Source organism: Symphodus melops (assembly GCF_947650265.1).
Source record: "Symphodus melops genome assembly, chromosome: 21".
NCBI lineage: Eukaryota > Metazoa > Chordata > Actinopteri > Labriformes > Labridae > Symphodus > Symphodus melops.
In genome coordinates this window covers 888,978-915,908 of record NC_136711.1, presented here as the reverse complement: position 1 = coordinate 915,908, position 26,931 = coordinate 888,978, and the positions used below count along the sequence as shown (strand labels likewise).

The following is a 26,931-nucleotide window of genomic DNA, read 5'->3' as shown; positions in this document are numbered from 1 at the left end:
TCGGTTGCAATGCGGTCTAAGATTCGATGTGAAAGCCACACGCTAGGCTTTACCTGCGGTGCAACATTTCCAGTCAGTCCGTGTGTGTGTGTGTGTGTGTGTGAGAGGTGACACGGTGAGTGTGTGCCAGAGAAACAGGGAGGAGAGATTTCCTCCCCACTTCCACTCAAACATACAGACGCTGAGCTCAATCAATGCCATCGACCGCTCCCTCACTGCTCCTACTCACTCTCCATTCATCCGCTCTCAAAGGCCCCGGCTGATTACTGCTTTGAAGTGGGGACGGCTAATGCTAGCACAGGCTAACGGTATGCAGTCCCCCCCCCTCCCGCCCCCTCCCTTGTTGCTTTGTGTGAAATCAAAAGGTTGGTGGCACAAACAAAGACAGTAAAAGTTCAAGCTCTGGAGGTGGATGCTTGTTATTGACCGCCCCTCCTCTCTCTCTCTCTCTCTCTCTCGCCGTGTCTCCTCCTCTTTGTTTATTTCGCTTCCGTCTCGCACAGTGTCGGGGTTAAGTGGTGTGGTGCAGCGCCGGCCTCCATTGATGGAGTGTTATTATGTGGTCTGCGTGTCTATTTGACCTGAGGCAGATTGCACTTATTTCCCCTGGTCCTGCGTTCATCCGTCTCTGACACAAACCGCCTGCTACTGTGTGTGTGTGTGTGTGTGTGTGTGTGTGTGTGTGTGTGTGTGTAAGTAACTTAATGAGTAGAATTAGGTCAACAGCTCAGGCACCTGAACTCTCATCACAGCCAACCATTGGCTCTCTGCAATATTTGCCCGATTCATCCAGCTGCTGCAGACGGCTCTGACACTAATGTGTGTTTCCCGGCGGAGCGTTGGGAAGTGAGGTAAACAGATTTAGGAGAGAACTCCGATAAATCTAAATGAAAGTGCTACAGCTGTAATATCTGTCCAAACTGTTAAAGACGAAACCTCCATGTGGGGATTTGGTTGTTTTCATCACTTGTGATTCTTGTATTTCCAGAACTTGATGACCTGAAAGCACGGGGACGTCTCGTACCTTGAGAACAAAGTTGTCCTCGGCTTGTAACTTTAAATCCAGGATGGACTCCTTCACGTGCGTCTCAAACTCCAGGTCCCTCTTCCTGGGGACGGCCAGGGCTGGGAACAGATCCCCGATCAGACCCATGAACACCGGCATGTCGTCCGTCACGATCTTGGGGGTGTTGAAGTCTCTCAGCGCTCGCATCAGGACCTGGTCCTCCGCTCGGCCCGGGTCTCCTCTCTTCAGAGAGCCGGCCACCACCAGGACGGACTTGATGGCTCGGAGGCCCCAGTCATAGTGATCCTTTGGGACAAAAACAAACAAACAGGAAGTCTTAGAAATGAGGAAGCTCATCAGAGGAGGAATCAGTAACTGAATTCCCCGTGACGGACGGCTCAAATATTCCATTCATCGCACGCTAATGAACTTAAACGTTTCCCTCCAGATTGTTGTTTGTACATCCAGAGCCGCCTGTGCGTCACAGTGAATTTCCCTCAGCTCTCGTTGTGAGACGACGGCAGCATCGCGCCCGCTCTTTGTGCCGACGCCTGATTGGTCCAGGAGAAACACGCCTAAAACTTTTCCTGTTTGTCGCCCTCGAAGTGCTGACGGATCAGAGAAAACTTCAGTCTCATATACGCCGTGAACGACAGGGGGGAGCTGTGGGTCGAGGGTTCGATCCCCAGCTCCTGCTGCCACATGTCCGATGAGCCCTTGAGCAAGACACTTAACCCCAAGTTGCTCCCACTGCTTCATCAGCAGGGTGTGAGTGTTTGAGGAAACAGCTAGATGATAATAATAGTTAGATCGGAGGTGTAAAAGACAGCTGAGAAAATAATCCTCCTTCGTTTCTCTTTGAGGGAAAACCGGAGCCTCTCTTTGTTTTTTCCTCTCATGAATGAATGGAGAAATAATCCCAGATTAAGTGACGATGGAGGAAAAAGTTTCAGAAATACATCCGGACTTCATTTGAGTGTCATTAAAAATCAGAGCTTAAAGTTAATTGGGCATAAATGTAGCTCCTGGTTGATTTTAAAAGTGTTTAATGTATTTCTGGTGACCCGCTCATCATGCTCCTGCGTTCACTCGACCGCAGAGACAAAAAAATCAGCACATCGTGAAATGCTATATGAAACCACTCGACTAACGTGGAATAGGAACGCACTGCTGTGAACCTGCACTTCTCACTGATTGGCTCCTTCAGCTGTGGAGTAAATCGCTGAGAGAAGCAGTGCGTTCATTATCCTTCGACTTCATCGCCACTGAGTTGCTAAAGTTGGAAAAAGTTGCTCCATCAAACAACCTTGAAGCTGCAAAAAGAAAAAAAAAAGAAGGTGTAATTAAGTTGATGTAAAAGCGTGTGAAGAAGAAGTGCTTCATAAAGCAGCCATAAAGAGGACGTGCTGGGCTCTGACACTTCAACGGGCTCGTGGTCATGGGAAATTCATCCACAGCCCGGGGCTCATTAAAGTGCTTACCTACGAGGAGGAGCTCTGCTGTAACCATGACTCAGCACTCACACTCCTCTTATTGCTTCTCTTTTTAATCATTCAAATAATGGCTGCACATGTAAATCACGTAGCACTTCAGACGGCAGCCCGTGTGCGAGCACGCCGCTGACTCACTCCGCCATCGTGATCTCAGTGGTTTTAAAACGGATCCGTCTCACCTGTTTGGACAGCAGCTCTTTACACAGCGTGTACAGGGTGATGAACTTCCTCGCCAGGACCCGGGCGTTGATGAAACCTTCGGCCACCAGCATGATTTCACAGATCAGTTCGAAGTCGGGCACCACCATGGCACACGGCCTGAGGAGACACGGGAGGGTCAGACAGGATGTCTCGTATCCACACACAAACTTGAGACTGTGCCATCGCTGCACTTAATGTCCGTCGCTCCTCCACGATCTGTTTTGGCTCATCTGTTGGTGTCTTCAGATAAAACCAGGACGTTGGTTTTATCTGATCCATCACAGTGTAAAGATATGTCCCCTTACTGTTCAGGTAAAGGTGAGCATAACTAAAACTCTATTTAACAAACAGGTCACATGACTAACAGATGAAGTGGACTTAACCTGAACAGAGCCTTGAGGTTCTCTGGCAGCTCCGTCCTGCCGGCGTATCCTGGATTCATGGTGATGAAGATGCCGACGGTCGGACAAAGATTCACCTCCTCCCCCATGAAGTTAAACCTCTGCTTCTTGTCTCTGACGGCGTCTTGGATACTTTTCACCTGCAAACACAGGAAGAGAAACACGACACAGACCAGAATGAATCGTCCAACCCTGAAACATGGCCGAGCCTCTTCCTCGCTTCCTCTGCTGGCTGAGCATTATTATTAACATCATGACTGACACGTTGACCTTTGACCTGCATCGACACCAGAGGAAAACTTCACTCAGCTCAGGGAATAGATACAATGCACCACACTTCTGTTTCTCCACCTTCAAAATAAAAGCATGACTTTATAATGTTTTCCAGGGGAAACTAAAGGAGTGAAGATTCATCGGCTGCAGCGTGGACGACCTGCGTGTGAGATATGATGTCATATCCAACGCTTGCATGTTGTTAGTCACGGCGGGAAGGATGCAGCTTGGTCTATCTTCATCATTTTAATCATTATTTGAGGCATAAAGATATTTGGTGCACCTCGTCCCATATTGTTTTACTCCACATTTCCTGTTTCTCCTCCTCTATCCTATCAAAATAAAAGCATTAAAATATGTCCAATGCATATTAATATGACATGCTCTGTAGCTCTGATTGAAAGCAAAGATCCACGATGTGTTTCCAGCTGCTTTTTATGTCATCACAGTTTTTACTCTCTAAACTTCTTTATCCACAAAACTGTGAACGAGTTTTTAGATCCGTCTCAGCAGCAAGTCCCAGAAGACGCTTCCAACCAGGAAAACACACAAAGGAAAGCTTCTCATCACTCATTAGCATATTATTAATTTCATTAAGCACATACCAGTGAGTCCATTTGTTACAGCCTGTCACTTTGTTATGTTAGTTTCTTTCAGGGACCCAGATTCATCAATAATACGAGCGCGCTATCAGCCAGCGTTTACTGGATGGATGGACGGCTTTGGCTCGGTTTGTCTACATTATGATTGAATGAGATATCAGACGTGCGTGTGTGTGTGTGTGTGTGTGTGTGTGTGTGTGTGTGTCCTGGCCTTAAACTCTGGATCCTGTAAGAGGCTTTATGAATTTAACATGCGTGTGGTGAAGGAGCGTGGCGAGCCGACAGCTGGAAAGAGGAGGAACATCTCTTCATGGCTGAGTAGTCGGCCACAGATCGCTCAGTCACACCGACACAGACGCAGAAATAAACAGCTGCAACACGGAGAACAAAAGAAGAAGAAGAAAAGTTTTCCTATAGACGTCAGTGTGGCTTTTTTTAAATGTGAAATAACAGAGACACTGCTCACCTGCAGGGAGAGGAACACTTAACAAAGACACCGGAGGGCCAGGAGGTGTTACAACTATGTTAATATTTATCAAGGTTTGTAACGCCACGATAAAGCGCTCGCTCCGTCTGTGTAGCGTGAGTACAGCCATGCACGGCTCTACGGTGAAAGATCACAGGAGACGCAGGATGAGCTGTTGTTCATTCTGTGGAGAATACAGCCTGTGTGTTGTGTTTTATTTTGTAAGGATGAGTTTTCTTGTCTGACTTCCTGTCCTCGATACGCCTGCAGCACGCTGGAGCAGATCATGAAGTCCAAACTAATTCTCTTATTGGCAAACGATGAGCAGTGAAAACAATGTGGATTCATTTAGTCTTTTCTTGGACAAAGATTCAGTCCGTCTGTCTTCAGGGTGTTTCTGGGTCCGTCTGTCTTCAGGGTGTTTCTGGGTCCGTCTGTCTTCAGGGTGTCTTTGGGTCCGTCTGTCTTCAGGGTGTTTCTGGGTCCGTCTGTCTTCAGGGAGTTTTTGGGTCCGTCTGTCTTCAGGGTGTCTTTGGGTCCGTCTGTCTTCAGGGTGTTTCTGTCTGTCTTCAGGGTGTTTCTGGGTCCGTCTGTCTTCAGGGTGTCTTTGGGTCCGTCTGTCTTCAGGGAGTTTTTGGGTCCGTCTGTCTTCAGGGTGTCTTTGGGTCCGTCTGTCTTCAGGGTGTTTCTGTCTGTCTTCAGGGTGTTTCTGGGTCCGTCTGTCTTCAGGGTGTTTCTGTCTGTCTTCAGGGTGTTTCTGTCTGTCTTCAGGGTGTTTCTGGGTCCGTCTGTCTTCAGGGTGTTTCTGTCTGTCTTCAGGGTGTTTCTGGGTCCGTCTGTCTTCAGGGTGTTTCTGTCTGTCTTCAGGGTGTTTCTGTCTGTCTTCAGGGTGTTTCTGGGTCCGTCTGTCTTCAGGGTGTTTCTGTCTGTCTTCAGGGTGTTTCTGGGTCCGTCTGTCTTCAGGGTGTTTCTGTCTGTCTTCAGGGTGTTTCTGTCTGTCTTCAGGGTGTTTCTGGGTCCGTCTGTCTTCAGGGTGTTTCTGTCTGTCTTCAGGGTGTTTCTGTCTGTCTTCAGGGTGTTTCTGTCTGTCTTCAGGGTGTTTCTGTCTGTCTTCAGGGTGTTTCTGTCTGTCTTCAGGGTGTTTCTGTCTGTCTTCAGGGTCTTTCTGTCTGTCTTCAGGGTGTTGGATTGATGCAGGACTGAGTTGCAGGCCCGTGTGAGCTGCAGCAGAGGCAGAGCTCCAACGATTCGTCTCCATGCTGTGGAGTCTGTGAGCCTTCTGTTTGCCTCGGCTTTATTTAATGTAAAGCCGTCCCACCACCTGTGTTAGCAGAGGCGCTGCGAGCAGCCGAGTGTGTCGTCCTGTGATTCTCCCACTTTAGGAGGATGGATGAGGCGTGTGTGTGAAGCAAGCTGCCAGCTGTCACAGCAGGAGTCTGACGCCGCTCTGTTCTCAAGGTCTGCTCCTCCACGTAAAAGCCACCATGATTTATTATTCATTACACCTATTCATTCTGCCGGCACTTTAAAATTCTCTAAGTACTGTAGACCTGCACAGCTTCACTGGGAGAGAGAGGGAAGGGCGCTGAATAATGATCCTTTGAGGCGCTCCATTATCGTCAGGATCATGATCAGCATCCTTATCTACTGTACACAGTCTGCTGTGACAGTGCTGCACACGCGTGACGTTAGCGTGCGTTTGAATCCACCACAGTCGACTTATGGAAGAGCAGAGAGAAGACGGAGCGTTTGATCCAGGATAACAGAAAGAGCTAGCATCAGCTGAAACACTGAATATGGCCTCTCTAAAGAGTCCTGTAATCTGAGGGGGGGGGGGGGAAGAGGAGGAGGAGGAGGAGAGGAGGAGGAAGAGGAGGAGGAGAGGAGGAGGAAGAGGAGGAAGAAGAGGAGTGGAGGAGGAAGAGGAGGAGGAGAGGAGGAGGAGGAAGAGGAGGAGAGGAGGAGGAAGAGGAGGAAGAGGAGAGGAGGAGGAGGAGGAGGAAGAGGAGATGAGGAGGAGAGGAGGAGGAAGAGGAGAGGAGAAAGAGGAGGAGGAGGAGGAAGAGGAGGAGGAAGAGGAGGAGGAGAGGAGGAGGAAGAGGAGTGGAGGAGGAAGAGGAGAGGAGAGGAGGAAGAGGAGGAAGAAGAGGAGTGGAGGAAGAGGAGAGGAGAGGAAGAAGAGGAGGAGGAAGAGGAGAGGAGAGGAGGAAGAGGAGGAGGAGGAAGAGGAAAGGAGGAAGAGGAGGAAGACTAGGAGGAGGAAGAGGAGAGGAGGAAGAGGAGGAAGAAGAGGAGGAGGAGGAAGAGGAGAGGAGGAGGAGGAGGAGGAAGAGGAGAGGAGGAGGAGAGGAGGAAGAAGAGGAGGAGGAGCAGTGTTGGCAGACTGATTCATGAGGTTTACTCAGAGAACATAAAGATGGACTTTAGACATTATTTATTATTATCATTATTAATTATTATTATTATTATTATTATTATTATTCTTAGACTTAATAACTGAAGGAGGTGACCCCTGAGATTCATAAATTCACTGACTTCCTGTCAGACGATCAGGAAACATGTTGAACATATATCTCGTGTCTTTGTTTAAATGTTTATTCCTGTTCTCGTCTTCTCTTCACAGCCTGACGGTCGAGGCTGCTGTGGGATTATCACCCTGAACCATCTCCCCCCCAGGACCCCCAGGACCCCCCAGGACCCCCAGGACCCCCCAGGACCCCCAGGACCCCCCAGGACCCCCAGGACCCCCCGGCTCTTCTCAAAGGTCTCTATTAACTCCACCTTCATCAAACACATCACAACACGCTGCAGCTTGTATTTATTAGGTCGATGATCAGGACTACTGTGACGCAAACATCACAAACAAACGATGTTGATGTCGTCACAGCTGGAGCTCTGTAAATCATCTGCATGTCCTTGAATGTTGGCGTTTCTCCTCTCACAGTTTTTTCAGATGATGAAAAATAAGGAGCAGCTCGGCGGGCGGGCGGGAGGAGGAGGAGGAGGAGGAGGAGGAGGAGGAGGAGGAGGAGGAGGAGGAGGAGGCGTTGTCTCCTCTCTGGACTCTTAAATCAGATCAGAGGAGGCTCCAATTATAAAGAAGCTCGGCGGTGTAAAGGTGTCCGCCTGCGTGGATCAGTCTTTGAGCTGAGGTCATTCACGCCGCGCTGATGAAGAGGCTGTTTACTCCTGTGATGTCGTTTCTAAGGGTTTGCTCTCCGCTCGGTACTGAGGATACAAACATGAAACCAGAACTGTTCTCACCTGGACAGCCACCACGGACAGAACCTCCACTGAGATCCTGTTGAATTCATCGAAGCAGCCCCACGCCCCCGTCTGAGCCAGGCCTTTGTAGATGTTCCCACAGGACTGACGGGCGAGAGAGAGAGAGAGAGAGAGAGAGGTATTCAGATGGAGACAGCTGACAGAGACCCGATCAGGCAGACTTACAGGAAGTGTTTCAACTTTTCACGCTCGTCATTTGGGATTCCCTGTCTGAGTTTTAAGAAGGTAAGAGTTAGACATCAAACATCTCTGAAGAAAGAGGCAAAACAGGAAATTATAAACGAGCCACGGTGAAAAAAGAAGTCGCTCCACACGTTGGAGGGACTCAGTTGGGAGTTCACTCAAAATTCATGTAAAAAAAAAAAAGATGATAGGACTCAAAGCAATAAGATGCACGAGCTCATAAACAGGACAGGAAACGATGCTGTAAGCCGCAGCATTCAGCGTAAAGCGCCGGCTGTGCACGCGAGGACGCGTCCGTCCTGTCTCTATGGCAACATGTCCTTGTTTTAGACAAGTTGTTAATTTAGATCAGACTGTCATGTGGCTACAAGACGTGAAACTTTGCAGAATATCCTGCATTTTGTTAACAGGTGTTTTTTTTAACGGTTTGGAGCGGCTGCACAGAAAGGCGCTCGGCGCTCTCGTGCTGACAGCGTGTGAGCGCGCCCCTGCTGTGCATGCATTCATTCACATCATACATGGAGCTGTTTAACTAAAGCAGACCTCACACTAATCAAACCAGACTCTGATGATTCAAAGAAAACATGTTTCCCGCCCACACTCCGAACATGGACCTGAGCGCAGCTGGACCAGGATGAAGACGACTTTTCTAACCAATTACAGGCCTCGGAAAACCTCCTGTGACGCAAAGCAGAGGTGACTGAAGGACTGATTGAACGTGTGTGGTTGCACGGCTGAATGTGAGAAACAAGGAGGCGCCCGTCTCTGCTGCCTTTGTTCCTCCTGGAGGATATTAGCACGTCTCTCTGACACCTCGCAGTGTGTATAGCCAGGGGTGCCGTACGCCTCGCTGCTGTAATCACGCCCCTGTGAAGCCGGATCACAACAGTATGTTTATGCCTCTCTTGAGCACTCTATATGCAAACACTGTGTATGTGTGTGAGCTGCAGCCTGTGTGCAGAGAGATCAGAGTTGAAGTGATCAGCTGTCCTTTGAACGAGGAAGCAGGAGATGAAGAGAGCGTGAAGGAAGCACAGCAGTGATTAAAGAAACACGGTGCGTCCTTGTGTGGATGCACATCAGCCGGGTACACTCACCTTGTAGTCCATCTGCTCGGAGCAGTTAAACACGTAGACCATGATGCCGAGCGCTCTGCCCAGGTCTTTGGTAGTCTCAGTTTTCCCGGTGCCTGCGGGTCCTGCAGGAGCGCCGCTCATGGTCAGGTGGAGGGACTGGGTCAGGGTGATGTAGCATCTAAATATAGTCAGGACACACACACACACACACACACACACACACGTACAAAGACACACACACATTAGCAATGAGGAACACAAAGACTTCATTCGATTCATTAAACGTGATGACATCACCATCAGACCCCTGATTTAAAACCTCCACCTGCGGCCATCTTGGATTGTTTTGGAGCTGGAGTGAGCGTATTTCAAGGAGACGGGAAAATCCTGAATTAATGTTTGATTGCAGAGAGAGACTTGACCCTCCTCCTCCTCCTCCTCCTCCTCCTCCTCCTCCTCCTCTGACATGATGTCTTTGTTGACTTGTCCTAACTGGTTTGTTGTCAGGGTTAGCCGGACCGGGGATGAGAACCGGAGGGACGCCAGCTCCAGACTCGATGCTGCCCCCCTTTGGGCAGCACCTTCATGCACGTTCAGGGTTCAGGGTGCACGTCCATATAATCCTGTTTATGTGCGAGCAGCATGTCTCAGGAACGAGAGTGTAAATCTTGTGTTGAGCGTCTTTGAGTATTCAGAGGAGATGTATTCTTATTATAACTCCACACTGTGCCGTATGCCGTGCAGGTGACGAGCGGCGTGTTGACACAGGCTCATAACCAGCTCCGACAACGTCGTACATAACCTCATTATATGATAATATAATCTGCTGCTGTGCTTTGATTATCAGCCGGCCTGATTAGCAACACCAATGATTGCTTCTGCTGCAGAAACCTGTCAGGACTAACAAACAGGCTGCCAATCTGATCAATACAGAAAACAGCAGCATCAATGAGGTGAACTGATGCAGGCAATCAGGAGATTATTGATCGGGACGATGAACACAGTGCTTTCCTTGATTATCAATAATGCAATGGTTTTAATTAGCTGCTGGTTAAAAGATGATGTGTGAAGGAGTTGGGAGGGGGGAGGAGGAGGAGGAGGGGGGGGGAGGGGGGGGGGCACAGCGAGAAGACGAATGATCCCCATCTGTATACAGCGCATCATACGGATACTAGTGCCAGCAAGCTTTATGGCTCTCCTCTGAAATACGGCCAAAAATCTCACAATCAGTCGTCTGGCGGGCTGGATGAGGACGTCCTGCACGGAATAACTAAAGCCAGATTAAAGAGGACAGAGGGAGCTAAAGCAGGAGGCTGTGACAAGGTGACTTGTTTTATTACAGTGTTTTTAAAAGAAGCAGCCATACATCAGTCTGTCCGTCTGACTCATCCTCCCTCCATCTTTCTCTCTCTCTGTGTGTGTGTGTGTGTGTGTGTGTGTGTGTGTGTGTGGGGGGGGGGGGGGGGGGGGTCCTGCAGTAAGTATTGAGCGGAGGCTAACACTGTGCCAATAACAGTCCTGCTGTTATAGATTAGCGAGCGTGATTCCTTTAGTCTAATTATTCTGCAGCAGAAGGTGAACAGAGCAGACCGACTGCAGCCGGGATTCATCACAAGCGTTCTCATGTCCTCCATCACTGCTGACACACGTTACGTCTTCATCATCACTGTCAGCTACAAACTGAACAACCTGAAGGTTCACCTGCTGCCTTTTCTTTCAGCTTTCACTGGTTTTCATTGCAATATTAAACTGGTTACAATACAACCCTCATATCCTTTATGACCACATGCTGACTCATTAAATGGACTCCAGCTTGTACTTTACTTTTCTCCTCTTCTGACGACTTCAGAACAACAGACACATCGCAGGTCTCATTCACACACTGATGGTAGAGGCTGCAGCAGAGTCCATCAGTATTAACTCATCCATTCACACACTGATGGTAGAGGCTGCTGCAGAGTCCATCAGTATTAACTCATCCATTCACACACTGATGGTAGAGGCTGCTGCAGAGTCCATCAGTATTAACTCATCCATTCACACACTGATGGTAGAGGCTGCAGAGGCCGACTCTACCACAAAGCCACAGCTGACCCCAGAGATGAAGGGTGTTAAGAGGGGTGAACCTGTATTGAACATCTATCATGAATCTTATACTAAATAAATAAAGCTCCAGTCCCAGTTTATTGATTTTTGTGGCACGAATGAAAAAGACATCAAAGAAAAACAGAGAAAAAAACGTCTTCAGTCAACTTTTCATGTGAGATGTTGTGACGAGCAGCTGGCTGACCTGAACACATCAGCTGCTGTGTAGAATAATGTTCAAGGTCTGACTTCCTGTTTACATCGACTCTTATTGATTCAATGCGTCTACGTCTCTCTGACTCACTTCCCTCTTCAGTCCGCTTATTTATTTGTAATCTTCTGTCTCATCTGTAATGAAGAGAGGAGGCAGGCTGTGAATGTCACTGTTGGGAGGTGTGATTCAAATTAACGTGCCTCGCCTCCAGGCATGTAAGGAAATGTTCATTTGTTCTTTTTTTGGGTGAACTGACCCTTTAAAATCCCACAGGCTTAACGGGAGTATGAATAGTATCAAACTGAAAACAGGCCTTTTCATCCTCAGCCGCCGTGTTGTTTAATCACATCAGCTTTTCGCTTGACAGCATCCAGATGTTGCCGTCTCTTTCTGGCTCTTTTCCTCAGAAAGTTGTTCAACAATATCATGAAGCAAACACGCTTTGCGCTGCTTTCTTAAGCTGTGGATTGAGGGTTTGACACCCGGCCCTCTGGTCCACGCTCCGGCGCTGTGTGAGTCACAGCGAGGGCATGCACCATATGGTGAAGTCCTGCGACGCGGCCCGCTGAGCCGCCCATCAAAGCCCATTGTTTCTGTTTGTTCAGGCTTCAAAGGGAATACTGGTCAGTGTGAAAACCACACAGCCGAGCGCTGGCGTTTGCCAAAGGGCTCGGAGAGGCAGGTATTCCAAACTTTATCATGAATCCTGCAGAAACATGTGAACAAACAAGCAGCTGGGAGAGAGCCGAGGTGCTCTAAAAGGTTTCTGCTCGAGGTGGGTGTTCATAATGATTCAAATGTAGATCATTAGAATGCGTCAGATGGTTATTATTAGATAAGAAGCTGGTGTCTTCAACTCAGTTTGCAAGAACCAGAAAAAAGAGAGAGCACATTTCATCAACAGAAATGGATTTCAGAAATGTTCTTATAATGGATTTTGAATGGGCTTCAGGCAAACTGGCAGACTTGATTAAAAAATAAACCTCTACTTGACGTTGCGGGAGATATTTTTGCTTTCTCACTTAACCCTTTTTAAAGGAGTGAAGAGTTTGCAGCCTTTGGGCAACTGATCGCTCCCTAAACCCCTTCCCCAAACGGAGACTGTCCAATCATAGCTTAACAACCATAACAGTGCAGTGCAGGCCTGTCAGGTTCCCCTCATGCTGAAGCTGTGTGCAGGGGACTGTGGAGACAGAGATACTCAGGATTTAATGAGTTTGGGGGATGTTGGCTTTTTTTAGCCTTTTCAAAAGCAGAAACACAAGAGCCCGAGTCGAGGACGGAAACAAAACAGAGTCTAATGAGCTGAACAAAGACCCGATCATTAGCACCTGTGGCTAATTGGCTTCTTGTGAAGGATACTTTATATTTACTGCATGCATTTTTACATCGAAAAAGTTGGCTGCATCTTAAACACCGGTGCGACCAGCATACCAGAACAAAATGGCCGCCATCCCACACAGCGACTTGACGTGGTGGAAAATCCTCGTGTATTGAAAGGTGATTGCACGCTGTGCTGGGAAACAGACCCGGCTGGCTGCGCTGCTTTTTACCACCTTGTTTCCCTCCTTCATGCATTTACAGAAAACAGAGGTATATATAGACAAGATGTACATGATGAACAATATACAAGGTACATTGTTCATCATGTACATCTTGTCAAGAGAGATTAAAAATGCCGAGCAGCAGAGTCGGGCAGAGAGTCGGAGAGTAAACTCCACAAAGGCTTTAAACTTTTATTCCTTCCAGATTTTATGGCACCGTAAAATCCAGAATATAAGTGGCAGCGATATTCAAGACTCAGGATGTAAGGAGGTGATGTGAGTGAAGCTTCAGTACCTGTCTGTCAGAGGGGTGATGACCAGTCGAGGTGTGTTGCCCAGGTATTCATAGGAGTAGAGAAACTGAGCGTCACAAATGTTAGCCGAACAATGTTTGTCCTTCTCGTCCCAGCGGTGTCGGAGCTGAGAGAGCCACACGAAGGCCTGCGAGTTCTCCACCTGGTAAAAGAAACACGGAGAGCGTCAGGCAGGACGCCATCCTCTCGCTCTGCATCAACACCTCCCAGGTTGATCCTCACCTTCTGAGCGATCATCCTGGCCACCACGTCTCTGGCGTGGACGTCGATGGTACATATGGTCATGACTTTCTGCCGCTCTCCGGGTGTCAGCTGTCCAATCAGCATGGAGATGAGAGTGTTGAGCTGGGACACCTGCTTCCTGTAGTACTCCCTCATGGCGTTGTCGTAGCCCTCCTCCAGACGGGCAAAAGCCATCCCCACGTCAGACGACCACCAGATCTGTGTGCAGGTGAGCGCCACCTGAAAAACAGAAAAGAATCCATTATAGAATCCTTTGGACTTTAGATTCAGGTCCTGGATGGTCTGGATTTGTTTGGACCAGAGACGGGAGGCGCTTTGAAGGAATGTACATACAGCCTGATAAATATGAAACCCTGAAGATGAAAAGGTTGGTAATTTATGGGTGCTGAATAAAGTTGTTGTCATGATCTCATGTCTATATTGAGCTCAGTGATCTCATGACCTGCTCTCCTTCACCTGCAGCGAGCGTCTGGAGGGCAGAACCAGGATCAGCAGAGGACCAGACTACGCAATGAGCTGCAGCCTCATGGACTGAACACACACACACACACACACACATTAGCACATACTCACACTCTTTTGTTTTTAAATATTTATCTGCAGTCGAGGAAAAAATAGCACGCTGACTCGCTCAAAGACTCACCTTGGCCCTGGCGCTCGCATAAATAAGTAAAGAGTGACTCAGCACAGCGTAGTTTGTTTTACCTGCTGTAATCAAGTGAAATACTAATCCTGGAGTTGATCCTGGAGTTCATTTGTACGTTGCTCTAAAGCCCTTCATTTCTTTTTGTACCACTTCAAAGAGGAAATCTAAAGATTTGTTCATCTGGCCTTTTTTCTTCAACATGTTCAAAGAAAGTCTTTTTATAAGTCGGGCTCACTCCTCGCTGTGAGGCGTCCTCACCAAACCAAACACATCCGACCACCTCTGAACCGATAACCGCTCTGCGATCAGGAAGTCCAGCCTGACCCCAGAGCGCCCCGCCTTTCACTTCCCGCCATCAGGTCGACGCTCCAGAGTCCCTGCAGCCCGGGGTAAACATCTACAGAAACTGCAATAACCAACATGAACAACATCAGACACTTTGTCTGATCTTTTTGTTCACAGTGTTTTTAATGTGTTTTATTGTTTGAGTCTTGTCAAAGGAGAAATTCAGTCTGTGTTGGGACAGACAATAAAGTTGATCTTATCTAATCCAAACCCTTCACAGCCTGTTCCATGACCCTGAAATCTGGGACATTTCCACATTCAAAACATCCAAATGTCTCTGTCAGTAAATGGCTCCTGTTTGATTTAGTTTTTTCCATTACCCAAACGGTCGTCTGCTTTCTGCTGTTTAAAACATTCAGCAGACTCTGTGCATGCAGAGCGTCAGGGAGCATGTGCAGTGGACTGAAACGTGAAAAAGAAGGCACAGATGTGATCATGCTGGCAGATGTTGGACGAGGAGGAGAACGTGACCCAAAGTGAGTGTGGTGGGACCTCCATGAGTCTGCTTACCTGAGCCGGATAGTCAAACAGCCACTGATCTCTGGGTTTGTCCTCATAGGCCATCACCGCCTCCGTCATCTCATGGCGGACTGTGGAGCGCATGGTGTCCAGGACCCGGTTCAGCCACACCTCCACCTGAGCACAGAGGATCATTAAAGTGTGTTTCACGCGAGCAGACCGACGGCCTCCCTTATCAAGGGACCTTAATGAGGTCATTAATAAGCATTAGAGTGGAAGTGGAGTCATGCAAATACGACAGGACATAATGGAACATTAATGGATTTATGGGCTTTGATATGCAAAACCCTGGGGGGGGGGGGGGGGGGGGGGGGGGGGCAGCGTGGACAGACTCCTTTATTGCCATGTCTAGATTTGATGTTTTCTACTGTTACAGAAAAGTGCAGGGAAGTGAATTCCTTCATCCGACCCACTCATCCTGACATCCAGCAGAATGTCTTTTGCATTTAGCTAAACCTGCATAATTCATTGGAGCACCACTTCACATGCTGCCTACTTAATGTTCATCAAGACTCAAACTCCCAATCTTTGAGGTTTACACTGCAGGACTAGCTGTTTTTTCTTAGGGACCCTCACACTCACTCTCAGGAAACCAAGAGAGAAAATAAAGTAGTGAAATGTGAAATGAATATAAATCACACAGATATATATATATTGTTGTTTCCCAGAAACAACAACTTCCTGTGTGATGATTTCTGAGCAGCTCATTCACTCTATTAGTTCTATTTATTTCTTCTCCAGGAGTTTGCTGGTCATTGGTTAGCTTCAACATCTTTGAGTCAAAAAGAGCACAACACGAGGTGTATGATGTTTGATGAGGGAGGAAGCAACCTGCTGAATGGGGATGAGTGACCCGCCGTAATGATGCCGTGTGTCAGCATTTCATTCTGGCTTATTGTTTCCACTGCTACTTAAGAGGCAGCCATCTTTAATGACGATGTTAAAAGTGTGTTTTATACACAAGACAGTAACTGATGCTTCAAATGTATTCTATCTATCTATCTATCAAAACGAAGGGCTGCACGGCACTTCAGTGGTGATCTCTGTCCCCTCACAGTGAGGAGGTTGCTGGTTTGAATCCCCGTCTGTCAGGAGCCTCTCTGTGTGGAGTCTGCATGTTCTCTCCGTGCATGGCGTGGGTTCTCCCCGTGCATGGCGTGGGTTCTCCCCATGCATGGCGTGGGTTCTCTCCGTGCATGGCGTGGGTTCTCTCCGTGCATGGCGTGGGTTCTCCCCGTGCATGGCGTGGGTTCTCTCCGTGCATGGCGTGGGTTCTCCCCGTGCATGGCGTGGGTTCTCCCCGTGCATGGCGTGGGTTCTCTCCGTGCATGGCGTGGGTTCTCCCCGTGCATGGCGTGGGTTCTCCCCATGCGTGGCGTGGGTTCTCCCAGTGCATGGCGTGAGTTCTCCCAGTGCATGGCGTGGATTCTCTCCGTGCATGGCGTGGGTTCTCTCCGTGCATGGCGTGGGTTCTCCCCGTGCATGGTGTGAGTTCTCTCCGTGCATGGCGTGGGTTCTCCCCGTGCATGGCGTGGGTTCTCTCCGTGCATGGCGTGGGTTCTCCCCGTGCATGGCGTGGGTTCTCTCCGTGCATGGCGTGGGTTCTCCCAGTGCATGGCGTGGATTCTCCCCGTGCATGGCGTGGGTTCTCCCCATGCATGGCGTGGGTTCTCCCAGTGCATGGCGTGAGTTCTCCCAGTGCATGGCGTGGATTCTCTCCCAGTGCATGGCGTGGGTTCTCTCCGTGCATGGCGTGGGTTCTCCCCGTGCATGGCGTGAGTTCTCCCCGTGCATGGCGTGGGTTCTCTCCGTGCATGGCGTGGGTTCTCCCCGTGCATGGTGTGGGTTCTCCCCGTGCATGGCGTGGGTTCTCCCCGTGCATGGTGTGGGTTCTCCCCATGCATGGCATGGGTTCTCCCCGTGCATGGCGTGGGTTCTCCCCGTGCATGGTGTGGGTTCTCCCCGTGCATGGCGTGGGTTCTCCCCGTGCATGGCGTGGGTTCCCTCCAGCTTCCTCTCACAGTCCAATCACATGCTGGTTACCTGCTGACTCTAAACTAAAGGTGTGAATGTGAGTCTGTCTCTCTATAGGTCAGCTCTGTGACTCGTGGGTTCTCCCCGTGCATGGTGTGGGTTCTCCCCGTGCATGGCGTGGGTTCTCTCCGTGCATGGCGTGGGTTCTCCCCGTGCATGGCGTGGGTTCTCCCCATGCGTGGCGTGGGTTCTCCCAGTGCATGGCGTGAGTTCTCCCAGTGCATGGCGTGGATTCTCTCCCAGTGCATGGCGTGGGTTCTCTCCGTGCATGGCGTGGGTTCTCCCCGTGCATGGCGTGAGTTCTCCCCGTGCATGGCGTGGGTTCTCTCCGTGCATGGCGTGGGTTCTCCCCGTGCATGGTGTGGGTTCTCCCCGTGCATGGCGTGGGTTCTCCCCGTGCATGGTGTGGGTTCTCCCCATGCATGGCATGGGTTCTCCCCGTGCATGGCGTGGGTTCTCCCCGTGCATGGTGTGGGTTCTCCCCGTGCATGGCGTGGGTTCTCCCCGTGCATGGCGTGGGTTCCCTCCAGCTTCCTCTCACAGTCCAATCACATGCTGGTTACCTGCTGACTCTAAACTAAAGGTGTGAATGTGAGTCTGTCTCTCTATAGGTCAGCTCTGTGACTCACAACTCGTCCAGGGTGTAGCCCCGCCCCTCGCCAAATAACAGCTGGCATTGGTTAGAATTATTAACTTTACTTGATGTTTGTCAGGCAGGTAAAAAAGCAAAGAATTTAAATCCTGTGATAGCTGTTTTATAAACTCCTCCTTTGATGCCAGCCCCATAAATAAATGTCATTTTCAGTTGTGACATCATCACATGTGAAACAGGGATGAACTGAGATGCAAGGTGAACTCATTCTGGTCTGACAGGTGTTGAAGCGTTACCTGTCCGGTGCAGTCGCAGGTCTGACTGAAGGGGACGTACTCCTCCTCTTTGCTGTACATGCCCAGACCAATCTGAGACGGATTCCCCTCTTCATCGCCTTCAAATCTCATCTTCGCCATGTTGTCAAACAGCTTAGACAGATGCTTCTGGACCTGAGCAAACACACACACACACACACACACACACACACACACACACACACACTCAGCTCACAGTCTGACTGAGTCTTTCTCTGCTGCTTGAGCAAATAAATAACAATTCATTACTGTTTTCTGAATCATTTATAGAAGGGCAGGACCCGTGTTCTGCAGCACGCCGGCTAACTTCCTCTTAGGGAGATTTAGTGGCAAGTTGTACTTAACTGTGATTTATTTCTGCAAGGTGGAAATGCATAAGACAATATCCTGATGATCCAGGCTGCAAAAAAATGAACCACAGCGCCTCTGTGTGGACACTGCAGGTATAACACGAGTCCACACCTTAAGAGCTGAATGATGCAATTTTATCAAACTGTTAAAAGCAACTTGCAGGAAGTTTTTTGGTGCAAAGAGTTTTTTCTGACTCATTAAATCATCACAACCCTCAGGCAAAAAAATTAGAGGAGACACCTGGTGTGGGTTGGTCCCGTTAGACAGGATGTCCAACAGATCAGCGGAAGAGATGAAGTAAAACCTCGGGAAGGCCAGACGCTTGGTGTCCAGATACTCTGCCAGAGCTTTTTCACACAGAGAGAGCCTGCAGATAAACACACAGACAGTGAAATCCCCACAGGAGAGGCACTGATAGCTCACTGAAGAAGAAGAAGCAGGGACCTCTGACCTGCTCTGGATGTCCTCCAGTTTACCAAACAGGCCGGCTTTATTCGTGGCCTCCACCACGTTGGGTGTTTGATGCACAGCGTTCGCCAGCTCTTTGAAATCAGCATCAATCCCCTCGAAGCGCCTCGAGTCCTGCGAAGGATTCCACAAGGGAGCCCGGCCAGCAGATTAAGGATCCCAGAGGAGAGAGGAGAGAATCAGCCGTTTAATAGCAAACATCTGGGTTAAAGCACAGTCGGATCATCCCGGGAGCAATTAAAAAGTGGAGTAATCTCAGCTCCTAAACTGAGAGAGCGAGCCAATTAATGCCGTCTTAATTAACAGCTATGAGAGTCAAGCTATCTGGGTTCATATGGCAACGACAGGGGCGCAGAGGAAGAGCTCTGAGTTATGTAGCTGCACATTCTGATTCCAGAGTTTCTTCTGTTCATACCTGCACGAGAAGGAGCTGCTGCAGACTCTGAAAAGCTCAGGACGCTGACAGACAATGCATGCATTGGAAATGACATGACACAAGCCCTTTCAACCAATCACAGCCCTGCATCCTGACAAGCACTGCAGCAGAAGTGTTTGAATCAGATACACAGACAGCTGAGAGCTGAGAGACAGAAAGTAAATCTTTGAACAGTAGCTTCAGCGCTCAGGCTGCGGCGCCATGTTTACGCCTCAGTCTGAGTGTCGCAGAGGCGTAATGGAGGGACAAAGGGAGCCCCCCCTCTCTACGGTGTGTGTGCATGTACCAGTATGTATCGTTCTTATTGTTCTAACAGTGGTAGCAGGGGTTGGTTCTGATCCATTAACCTCTGGGTTATGGGCCCTGAGGTCTAACTTGGAGGTTTACCAGAGCACCCCATAAACGTTCAGTGCATTTTCCTGAACGCTGCAGTCGAAACACCGAACCACGCCAAAGAGCTGCAGCGAGACCGACTCATACAAGAACAATGCTCTTTAAAGTGGAATCCAAAAGAGCGCTGGAGCAGGTTGGGGTTGTTAGTATGCTCATGAGTTTTGTTGTTTGAACAAAGTCCAGCTTTCTTTTTGGATAACATCTGAATTCTGATGCTCTAAATCTGTGCGTTTATAATAATTAAAGAGGAAGAAAAACAGCCTGAGGTCATGTTCCACCGCTGAAGACGCGTTTCTTTATGTTTAACTCACAAATGGAATCAGTGCATAGATTAGGTGGTCGCTTCAGATGTGATGAGAAGCGCTTTGTTCAACAGTTCTGACCTCCGGCAGCTGTGAGCGGATGTCCACCGAGCCGATGAAGATGCTCTCCAGGTGAGTCCACGTCCGCTGCACCTCGAACCAGATGGCGATGACGGAGTCGGCCACGGACAGCTTGCTCTGCCACGACGACACCTCGTCCAGGAAGTGGGCCACGTACTTGGACGACATGAGGTTCTGCAGCTGCACCTGGTTGTCCTCCAGCGTCTCGATCAGCTCCTCGTCCGAGCGCAGCAGAGGAACCCGGGTCCTGTGGTGAGGCTCATACTGGAACTGCATGCCTGCATGAGTGAGAAAAACACTCTTCAGTGAATCCTGTAAATAGATGAGGACATCATTCTTCTACAGTGGGAGGAGGTTCCTGAACCTGTCCAGGTGGAGTTGAGCTCGGAGAGGACTTTCTCCATCCCCATCTCTTTCACAGCTTTGTCCACGATCCCTCTGACCTCGTCCTCGAAGCAGTGCAGCTTCAGCTGCAGCAGGTCGGCCAGCGTCGTCTCCTGCTCAACGGAAACCTTCTTAGTGCTCATAATTCAAAGAACGTCGTGCGATATAATAAGACGGTGACGTCCTGCTGCCTTTAGTTTAGTCTCATTAATGAGAAGCAGTCGACATCAGCTATCATAATCAAAATGTGGAGCTGCACCAACAGAGACTTCTGCACCCGCTGTTTCAATCAAACTTTCATCTCAAGCACTTCAGCTGTGATGACGCTTCAGCCAGCTGCTGCCAAAGACGAGGACTGCAGCCTGCAGGTGGCAGTCTCACAGAGACGCTCTGGACAGCCGAACATCAGCCAGCTGTTACAGACTGCTAACGGATCATTCAGACTTGAACTCGGACCGCCCACTTGGAGGTCATTAGACTCGGTGCACATGATGCAACCTCGCCGCTAGGCCATCTGCACTCGTGCAAATGATGCATATACTGCATTCCTTCATTGCATCAGTGTGTTACTCCGTACATGTATTTATGTTCTCAAAGTGTTGTTATTAAACCCCGTCAGGTGAAGTCAGACAGGATGAACGAACCACAGAAAGCTGCAGAGATAAAGGAGGAGCTCAAAGATCAGCTGCTTCTCTGATCTGCCTCATCCAGGTGAGTTTAGGAGACATGATAGTTATAACTGTTATAACTGAACAGCTGCAGCAAACAGGTCCAGTGAGGATACAGACAATAAGAAATTAATTGGAGGAAATGGCGGTTTGTGAGCGAGCTCTTTAAGTTTCCTGTTAAGTCTCCGGCACGTAGGGCTCATAGTTCACCCGTTGTTGATAACAGACCTGGTCCATGGTGAAGCGGACTCCTGTCGCGGTCATCAGCTGGTGCCAGTGTCGGGCTCGTATGGCCGGGTTCTGGAGCTCAGCCACGGCCCGCAGGGACACCAGGAGGTTCTTTACTCTGCTGTCCAAACCTGTGAAGGCGTCCCAGGCTCTGACCTATCAGACACAAAGACCAGGAGTCAGACAAGAGTCTCTGACAGCCTCATAGCATCATCCCGGGTCCTGGATCAGCAGGACCTCACACAGAAAGCAATCCTGCTTTCACATCAGGGATCCAGACCCACTCAGTGTTAACACAAACGTACCCTCCTCAGGTACTGTACCCGAGTCCAACAAGACAGTGACCTCAAACAAGGAAGTAGACCGCTATGTGGAGTCATTCTAAACGCCGTTCAAGGCGCTTCAAAGCTGTTTGAGCTGCAAATGTGAAAGTAGGGTAAGAGGGTCGTTGTTGGCGTCTCAGAAATAACAACAAAAAAAACAGCAGTTTCTCTACATCTCAACTTCTCTTAAGTCTCTGACTGAAGACCTGACCAGGACGTCTGTATCAGAACGCAGACAGACAGGGGGCGCTACAATGTTCAGGCACTGTGTGAAACAATCCTGTGTTTCTTGACTCTTGATTGGCTGCTCGGCTGACATGCTCTCTAAACTCTAAGGAGGCTCCTCCCTCACCTCTTTATCAAGCCCTCTTATATCTTTGGAGAAGCGTTTGCACTCCAGCTCCATGTCCTCCACGTGGATCTCCCTCCAGGGCGTTGTCCTCCACGCTGCCATGCATGACTCCACCACTGTGATCATGTCCCACAGCTCTTTCAGCAGAGCCACCTCACGCCTCGGGGATGAAGGAGGAGAGAGAGAGAGGGGGAAATCAAGCGCACTGACTGTGAATGTTAAAAAGCCTCTCTGCTCCCACGGCTCATTAGTTTTGAATTTGGCACCAGCTCTGGGTATTTTCTCCTCCCCACTTCGGGGGCCTTACCTGCATTGTCGGAGCTGCTTGTATTCAGAGACGGTGACCTCGAACAGACCGGCCGACTCCACCAGGGAGGCCATCACCGCCTCCCGCTCCGTGATCTGCCGGTGGAACGCGTCCAACATCTGGTAGGGGCTCCTGCTGTCAAACCTGAGCCCACAGCGACACACACATTTACTCAGCGCGCTGTGTTTGGGTAATGAAGAGCTGCAGGTTTCCAAGACTGACTTGGCTGCAGCCGAGTCTCTGCTGCTAACTGCACACTGTGACAATTAACAATGACTTCCCTGACATTAATGGGAAAATAATCACCAGGTTATTAAGAGACCAATTACACACGTAACTAATCTGACAATTACACGTTATGACGAAGCATCTCCACCTATGAATTAATTATCCCTTCGTTAAGATTCAATTAGCCCTGTCGAACGTGAGATAACTCTTCTCTAACATGGAGAGAGGAGGCTGAGAGGGGACGCTCGTGTCGAACCCTAACCCTCATTTATGTGAATTTAAGCACTTATTGCACTTTTTACATTTATGAATTTACCTTTTATCATTTTAGCACTTATTCGTTTATTTTGTAGGAACATTTATACTTGATTTGTACTAGGCCTTTTAATTCAGGTCAGGGCACTTACAAATAGGATATTTATTTTATCTGCTTTAATCTATTTATATTTTAATTTCCACCCTTTGTAGGACAACAAAAGTCATTCAGCTCCAAGGTGTTTTGATCAGAGGCCCTAAGACATGGCAGGTTGTAACCAGAGACAGAGCTCCGTCGACCTCTCCTGCGCGGTGGTCCGGACACCCTTTTTATCCAAAACCAAATTTTAACATTGTCTTAAAAGGTTTTAGTCAAAGTCCTATTGGTTTTTAAGGAGGGTTTTAATTGCAAATTCTTAATAATTTATCAAAGCCGTTGGTCCCCCCGAGAGCCTGTGCCCCCCGTAGCCTCCCCCAGAGGATGCTGCGCTTTTACCCAAACCTAACCCTACCCCTAACCCATTTTTTATTTTTTCGACATAGGTATGTATGTCGTTTTTTTATTTTTTCCACATAGGTATGTATGTCGTTTTTTTTATTTTTTCCACATAGGTATGTATGTCGTTTTTTTATATTTTTCGACATGGGTGGAGATGTCATTTTTTTATATTTTTCAACAAGGGTATGTATGTTGTTTTTGAAATTTTTTCGACATGGGTATGTATGTCATTATTTTTATTTTTTTAACATGGGTAGGTATGTTGTTTTTTCATATTTTTCGACAGCACAAAAAAAAAACCCTAACCCATTTTTTTAATTTTCAAAATGGGTAGGTATGTCTTTTTTTTTACATTTTCGACATAGGTATGTCATTTTTTTTGTATTTTTCGACATAATTATGTATGTCGTTTTTTTATGTTTTCAACAAGGGTATGTATGTCGATTTATTATTTTTTCGACATGGGTAAGTATATTGTTTTTTTATATTTTTTGACATAGGTAGGTATATCGTTTTTATATTTTTCGAAATAGGCATGTATATCGTTTCTTTATATTTTTCGACAGGACAATAAAAAAAAACCTAACCCATTTTTTATTTTTTTTTGACATGGGTAGGTATGTCAGTTTTTTTATATTTTTCGACATAGATATGTTTGTCGTTCTTTTGTAATTTTCGACATGGGTATGTATGTCAGTTTTTATATTTTTCGACATGAGTAGGTATGTCGTTTATTTTACATTTTCAACATAGGTATTTTTCGACATAGGTATGCATGTTGTTTTCTGGACTTTTTTGACATAGGTATGCATGTTTTTTTTTTTCCAATTTTTTCGACATAGGTATACATGTTGTTCGAACTAAGCACTTGCTTAGGGCCTCGCGGCCACTAGGGGGCCCCCCAAGAGCAATTAACAAAACATTTCACTTTTTATTTTTTGCATGTACAAGTCTGACGATTTCTACATGATCAAAGATAAATTATTGCACAAAAACACACTTTTAGATAAACAGAGTGCTGCTGCTTGTTTAGGCCTAGTGAGTCTTCCTGCCTCTCTTTAAATGTCAAAGTTCTGCCTCTCCTGCCGTGCAGTGTGCACTGTCACTGTACGTCCAAAGCGCAGGTAGAGTCAAAAAACAATGTCACAAAAAAGGACATATCCTTCAGGTGCAGAAAAAAGAAAGTGGAAGAGGAGAAAAAAATGGCAGGGTAAAGGTATGTTTGCATGACCTGGTAATGAAACGTTTATCAAAGAGATTTGCGTAGCCGTAAATAGCAAATTAGCGTCTACAGTCAAAGATCAGATTTAACACATTAATGCACCTCACAGCACAAACTGAGGCGCTGTCCTCAATCATTTCATATTTCCTTTAGACGCACTCGTGTTATATCTGTTTTTTCATCCTAAACGTTGGCTGCGTCGTACACACCGCTATAAAATGCTGACTCACACGCCGTGCAGCAGCCACCATCACACACTTCACTTAAACATGCATGAAGAGAAAACAATGTGATATTGTTCCGTAGATGGTCGAGAGTTAAAGAGTGACCAGGAGAGTCGGGCAGAGAGCTCCACTCACTCACTGCAGCTCGCAGGAGTGCAAACAGATTCACCGTTTGCTTTGAATGCACCACGGTGACCCGGGGAGAAGACGTTAAGAAGTGACCCTGCAGGCATCAGCAGCGCCGCTACGTTTCCCAGCACGTCACGTGTGTGACGCTGTGAGAGAGACACAGATGAAAGATTAGGTTTCAATCTGTCCGTCTGTATCTGAAAGAGAAATCACTCTCTATTGTTCTTGGATGGGTTAAAAATGCATCTTTGTATAAATTACCTTGAAGTCTGTAACTGTCAGAGAACACACGATGAAGTTTGGCTGTGTGTTCTTCCTGTAGGTACGGCGGCTCTCGTAACGTTTTGGTCCTTTGTGGATCAAACCAATGAGACCACTTGATCTATTTAAAGGCCGATGATTCTCCAGAACTGATCCCTTCATCCCTCTAAAGCGTCTCAGTCAGGCCTCTCGTCTTAAAACACTTCTTTGAATGTTAGACGTGCTAATCTCTGCTGCCTCTAGAGAGGGATGCACGGTGAGGAGCGAGAGGCGAAGGAGAGGCCGACAGCTTCTTCATGTTGTCAGATCAACTTCTACATCTTGTAGGATGAGACCACCTTGGATCTGACATCACGACATGAAGGCTTCTCTTTACAGACGCTCTCCACAACACGCATTCCTTTAAAACACTCAACAACAATGCTGCCGCCTTCAGTCGACAGATGATTGACCAGGTGCAGTCAATAGCTCTGTTTTTGTACGTGTGCTTTCTTTCTGCCTTGGCAGGTGTGGCTGTTGACTGAACAGCGCTGCGTTTCATGTACACCACGTTTGATTTTCAATAAAAAGATTTGGACAAAAAAAAAAAAAATATGTTCATGATTTCAGGATTCCTCATCCCTCCGCTGGCGTGCACTCACAGCGCTCCAGGACTAAACGGGCCTGAGCACGGCTGCCTCTTGAGCTGAAGGTCGTAAACACAACACATGCATGCGATATGATAATGAAGGGGACGTGTGGTGGAGTCGGCCACTTCACTGACTGTGTGTCTTATTGTGAGTCAGATTCACTGAAGAATGAACGTGCACGCACGCCTGCACTCGTGCATGATCTGTACCGTGCCGAAGCAGTGTACGAGGAAGTGTGCAGAGCTTGAGCACAGATCGGAGACCTCGCACGAGTCAGACGAACTTGACAACTTTCACATTGTAAAAAAAATGTTGCAAAACTGAATATTTGTGCCGAACGTTAAGCTTAGAGCAGCCGTCCCCTGAATGTTGCAGCTACCTGCCATTAAACTCCTCCTGTTGAGTTGGGTGCATTTAATAAACACGCCAGAGAAAATGTTCTTAAAATACATCATGTAGGCAGCAGTTAAAGAAACATAATGTGTCATAAAATGATTCATCGTCGTTTATTCATCATGATCACACAGACCTGAAGGGCCCGTTGTTGCGGAAGTGCTCCCTGAAGGTGTGCTGCTCCACGTCGAAGGACGCACACTTCCTCCTCAGGTTCGTGACCTCGATGGCCTGGAGAGGAGCAACCTGCTGTTTGACTACGACGGCCTGCTTCCTCACATTGTTCCACTTCTCTGGCAACTCCTGCAGACAGGTGAAGAAGGAGGAGGCAGATAAAGTGACGGGTTGGGGGGGGGGGGGTGAAGAGCAGAGAAGAAAAGGTTCTGAATCATCAGTCCAAACCTCCAGCTGTTTGTAGACCACGTCAGGCAGCTCCTGCTCGTACACCTTCAGCAGAGCGATCGTTTGCTGAAGGGGCTCAAACATGGCATCTGTTGTACTTTGTCTTTCCTTAACAGCCAGCAGGTCAGCCATGACCCCCACCAGGCCACCGTAGTCTCCCTCCTCCACCCGCTGGCTCAGGCCGGCCTCGGCCACTCTGATGAACTGCTCCAGATCGGACAGGCTGCAGACGCACAGCAGGACAGGGTCATTAAAACCCTCCATCAAGAGGAGTCGTGACTCCGCCTCTCAAACCAGATGTGTGATGTTGCTTCGACGACTTTTTGTTGAGTGGCAGAAAATGACTCCATAATGATGAAATCAGGAAATCAAGCGTCGATAAAGGACAAACAGTTTAATTTTTTAATTAGAAAAAGAAGAATTTAATGATCCTAAAAGGGTCTGTGTGTGTGTATATGTGTGTGTGTGTATGTGTGTGTGTGTATGTGTGTGTGTGTGTCTGTGTGTGTGTGTGTGTGTGTGTGTGTGTGTGTGTGGGGGGGGGGGGGGGGATCTATCCT

The 26,931-nt window shown here is 48.2% G+C and overlaps 1 protein-coding gene across 1 annotated transcript in view; it reads right to left on the bottom strand.

Annotated features, from left to right (window-relative positions):
* The window catches only part of dnah9 (dynein, axonemal, heavy chain 9), a gene marked incomplete at its 3' end in the record, with an annotated part of 104,117 nt that overhangs the window by 61,100 nt on the left and 16,086 nt on the right, over positions 1 to 26,931 (bottom strand). The window contains 18 exon segments of the mRNA XM_079372339.1: positions 1,025 to 1,312; positions 2,679 to 2,817; positions 3,084 to 3,241; positions 7,707 to 7,811; positions 9,008 to 9,164; positions 13,125 to 13,285; positions 13,366 to 13,605; positions 14,888 to 15,013; positions 17,819 to 17,971; positions 18,428 to 18,554; positions 18,639 to 18,769; positions 19,868 to 20,145; positions 20,232 to 20,364; positions 21,148 to 21,303; positions 21,823 to 21,982; positions 22,130 to 22,273; positions 26,106 to 26,272; positions 26,372 to 26,594. Of these exon segments, the coding sequence (XP_079228465.1) occupies positions 1,025 to 1,312; positions 2,679 to 2,817; positions 3,084 to 3,241; positions 7,707 to 7,811; positions 9,008 to 9,164; positions 13,125 to 13,285; positions 13,366 to 13,605; positions 14,888 to 15,013; positions 17,819 to 17,971; positions 18,428 to 18,554; positions 18,639 to 18,769; positions 19,868 to 20,145; positions 20,232 to 20,364; positions 21,148 to 21,303; positions 21,823 to 21,982; positions 22,130 to 22,273; positions 26,106 to 26,272; positions 26,372 to 26,594 (3,046 nt within the window).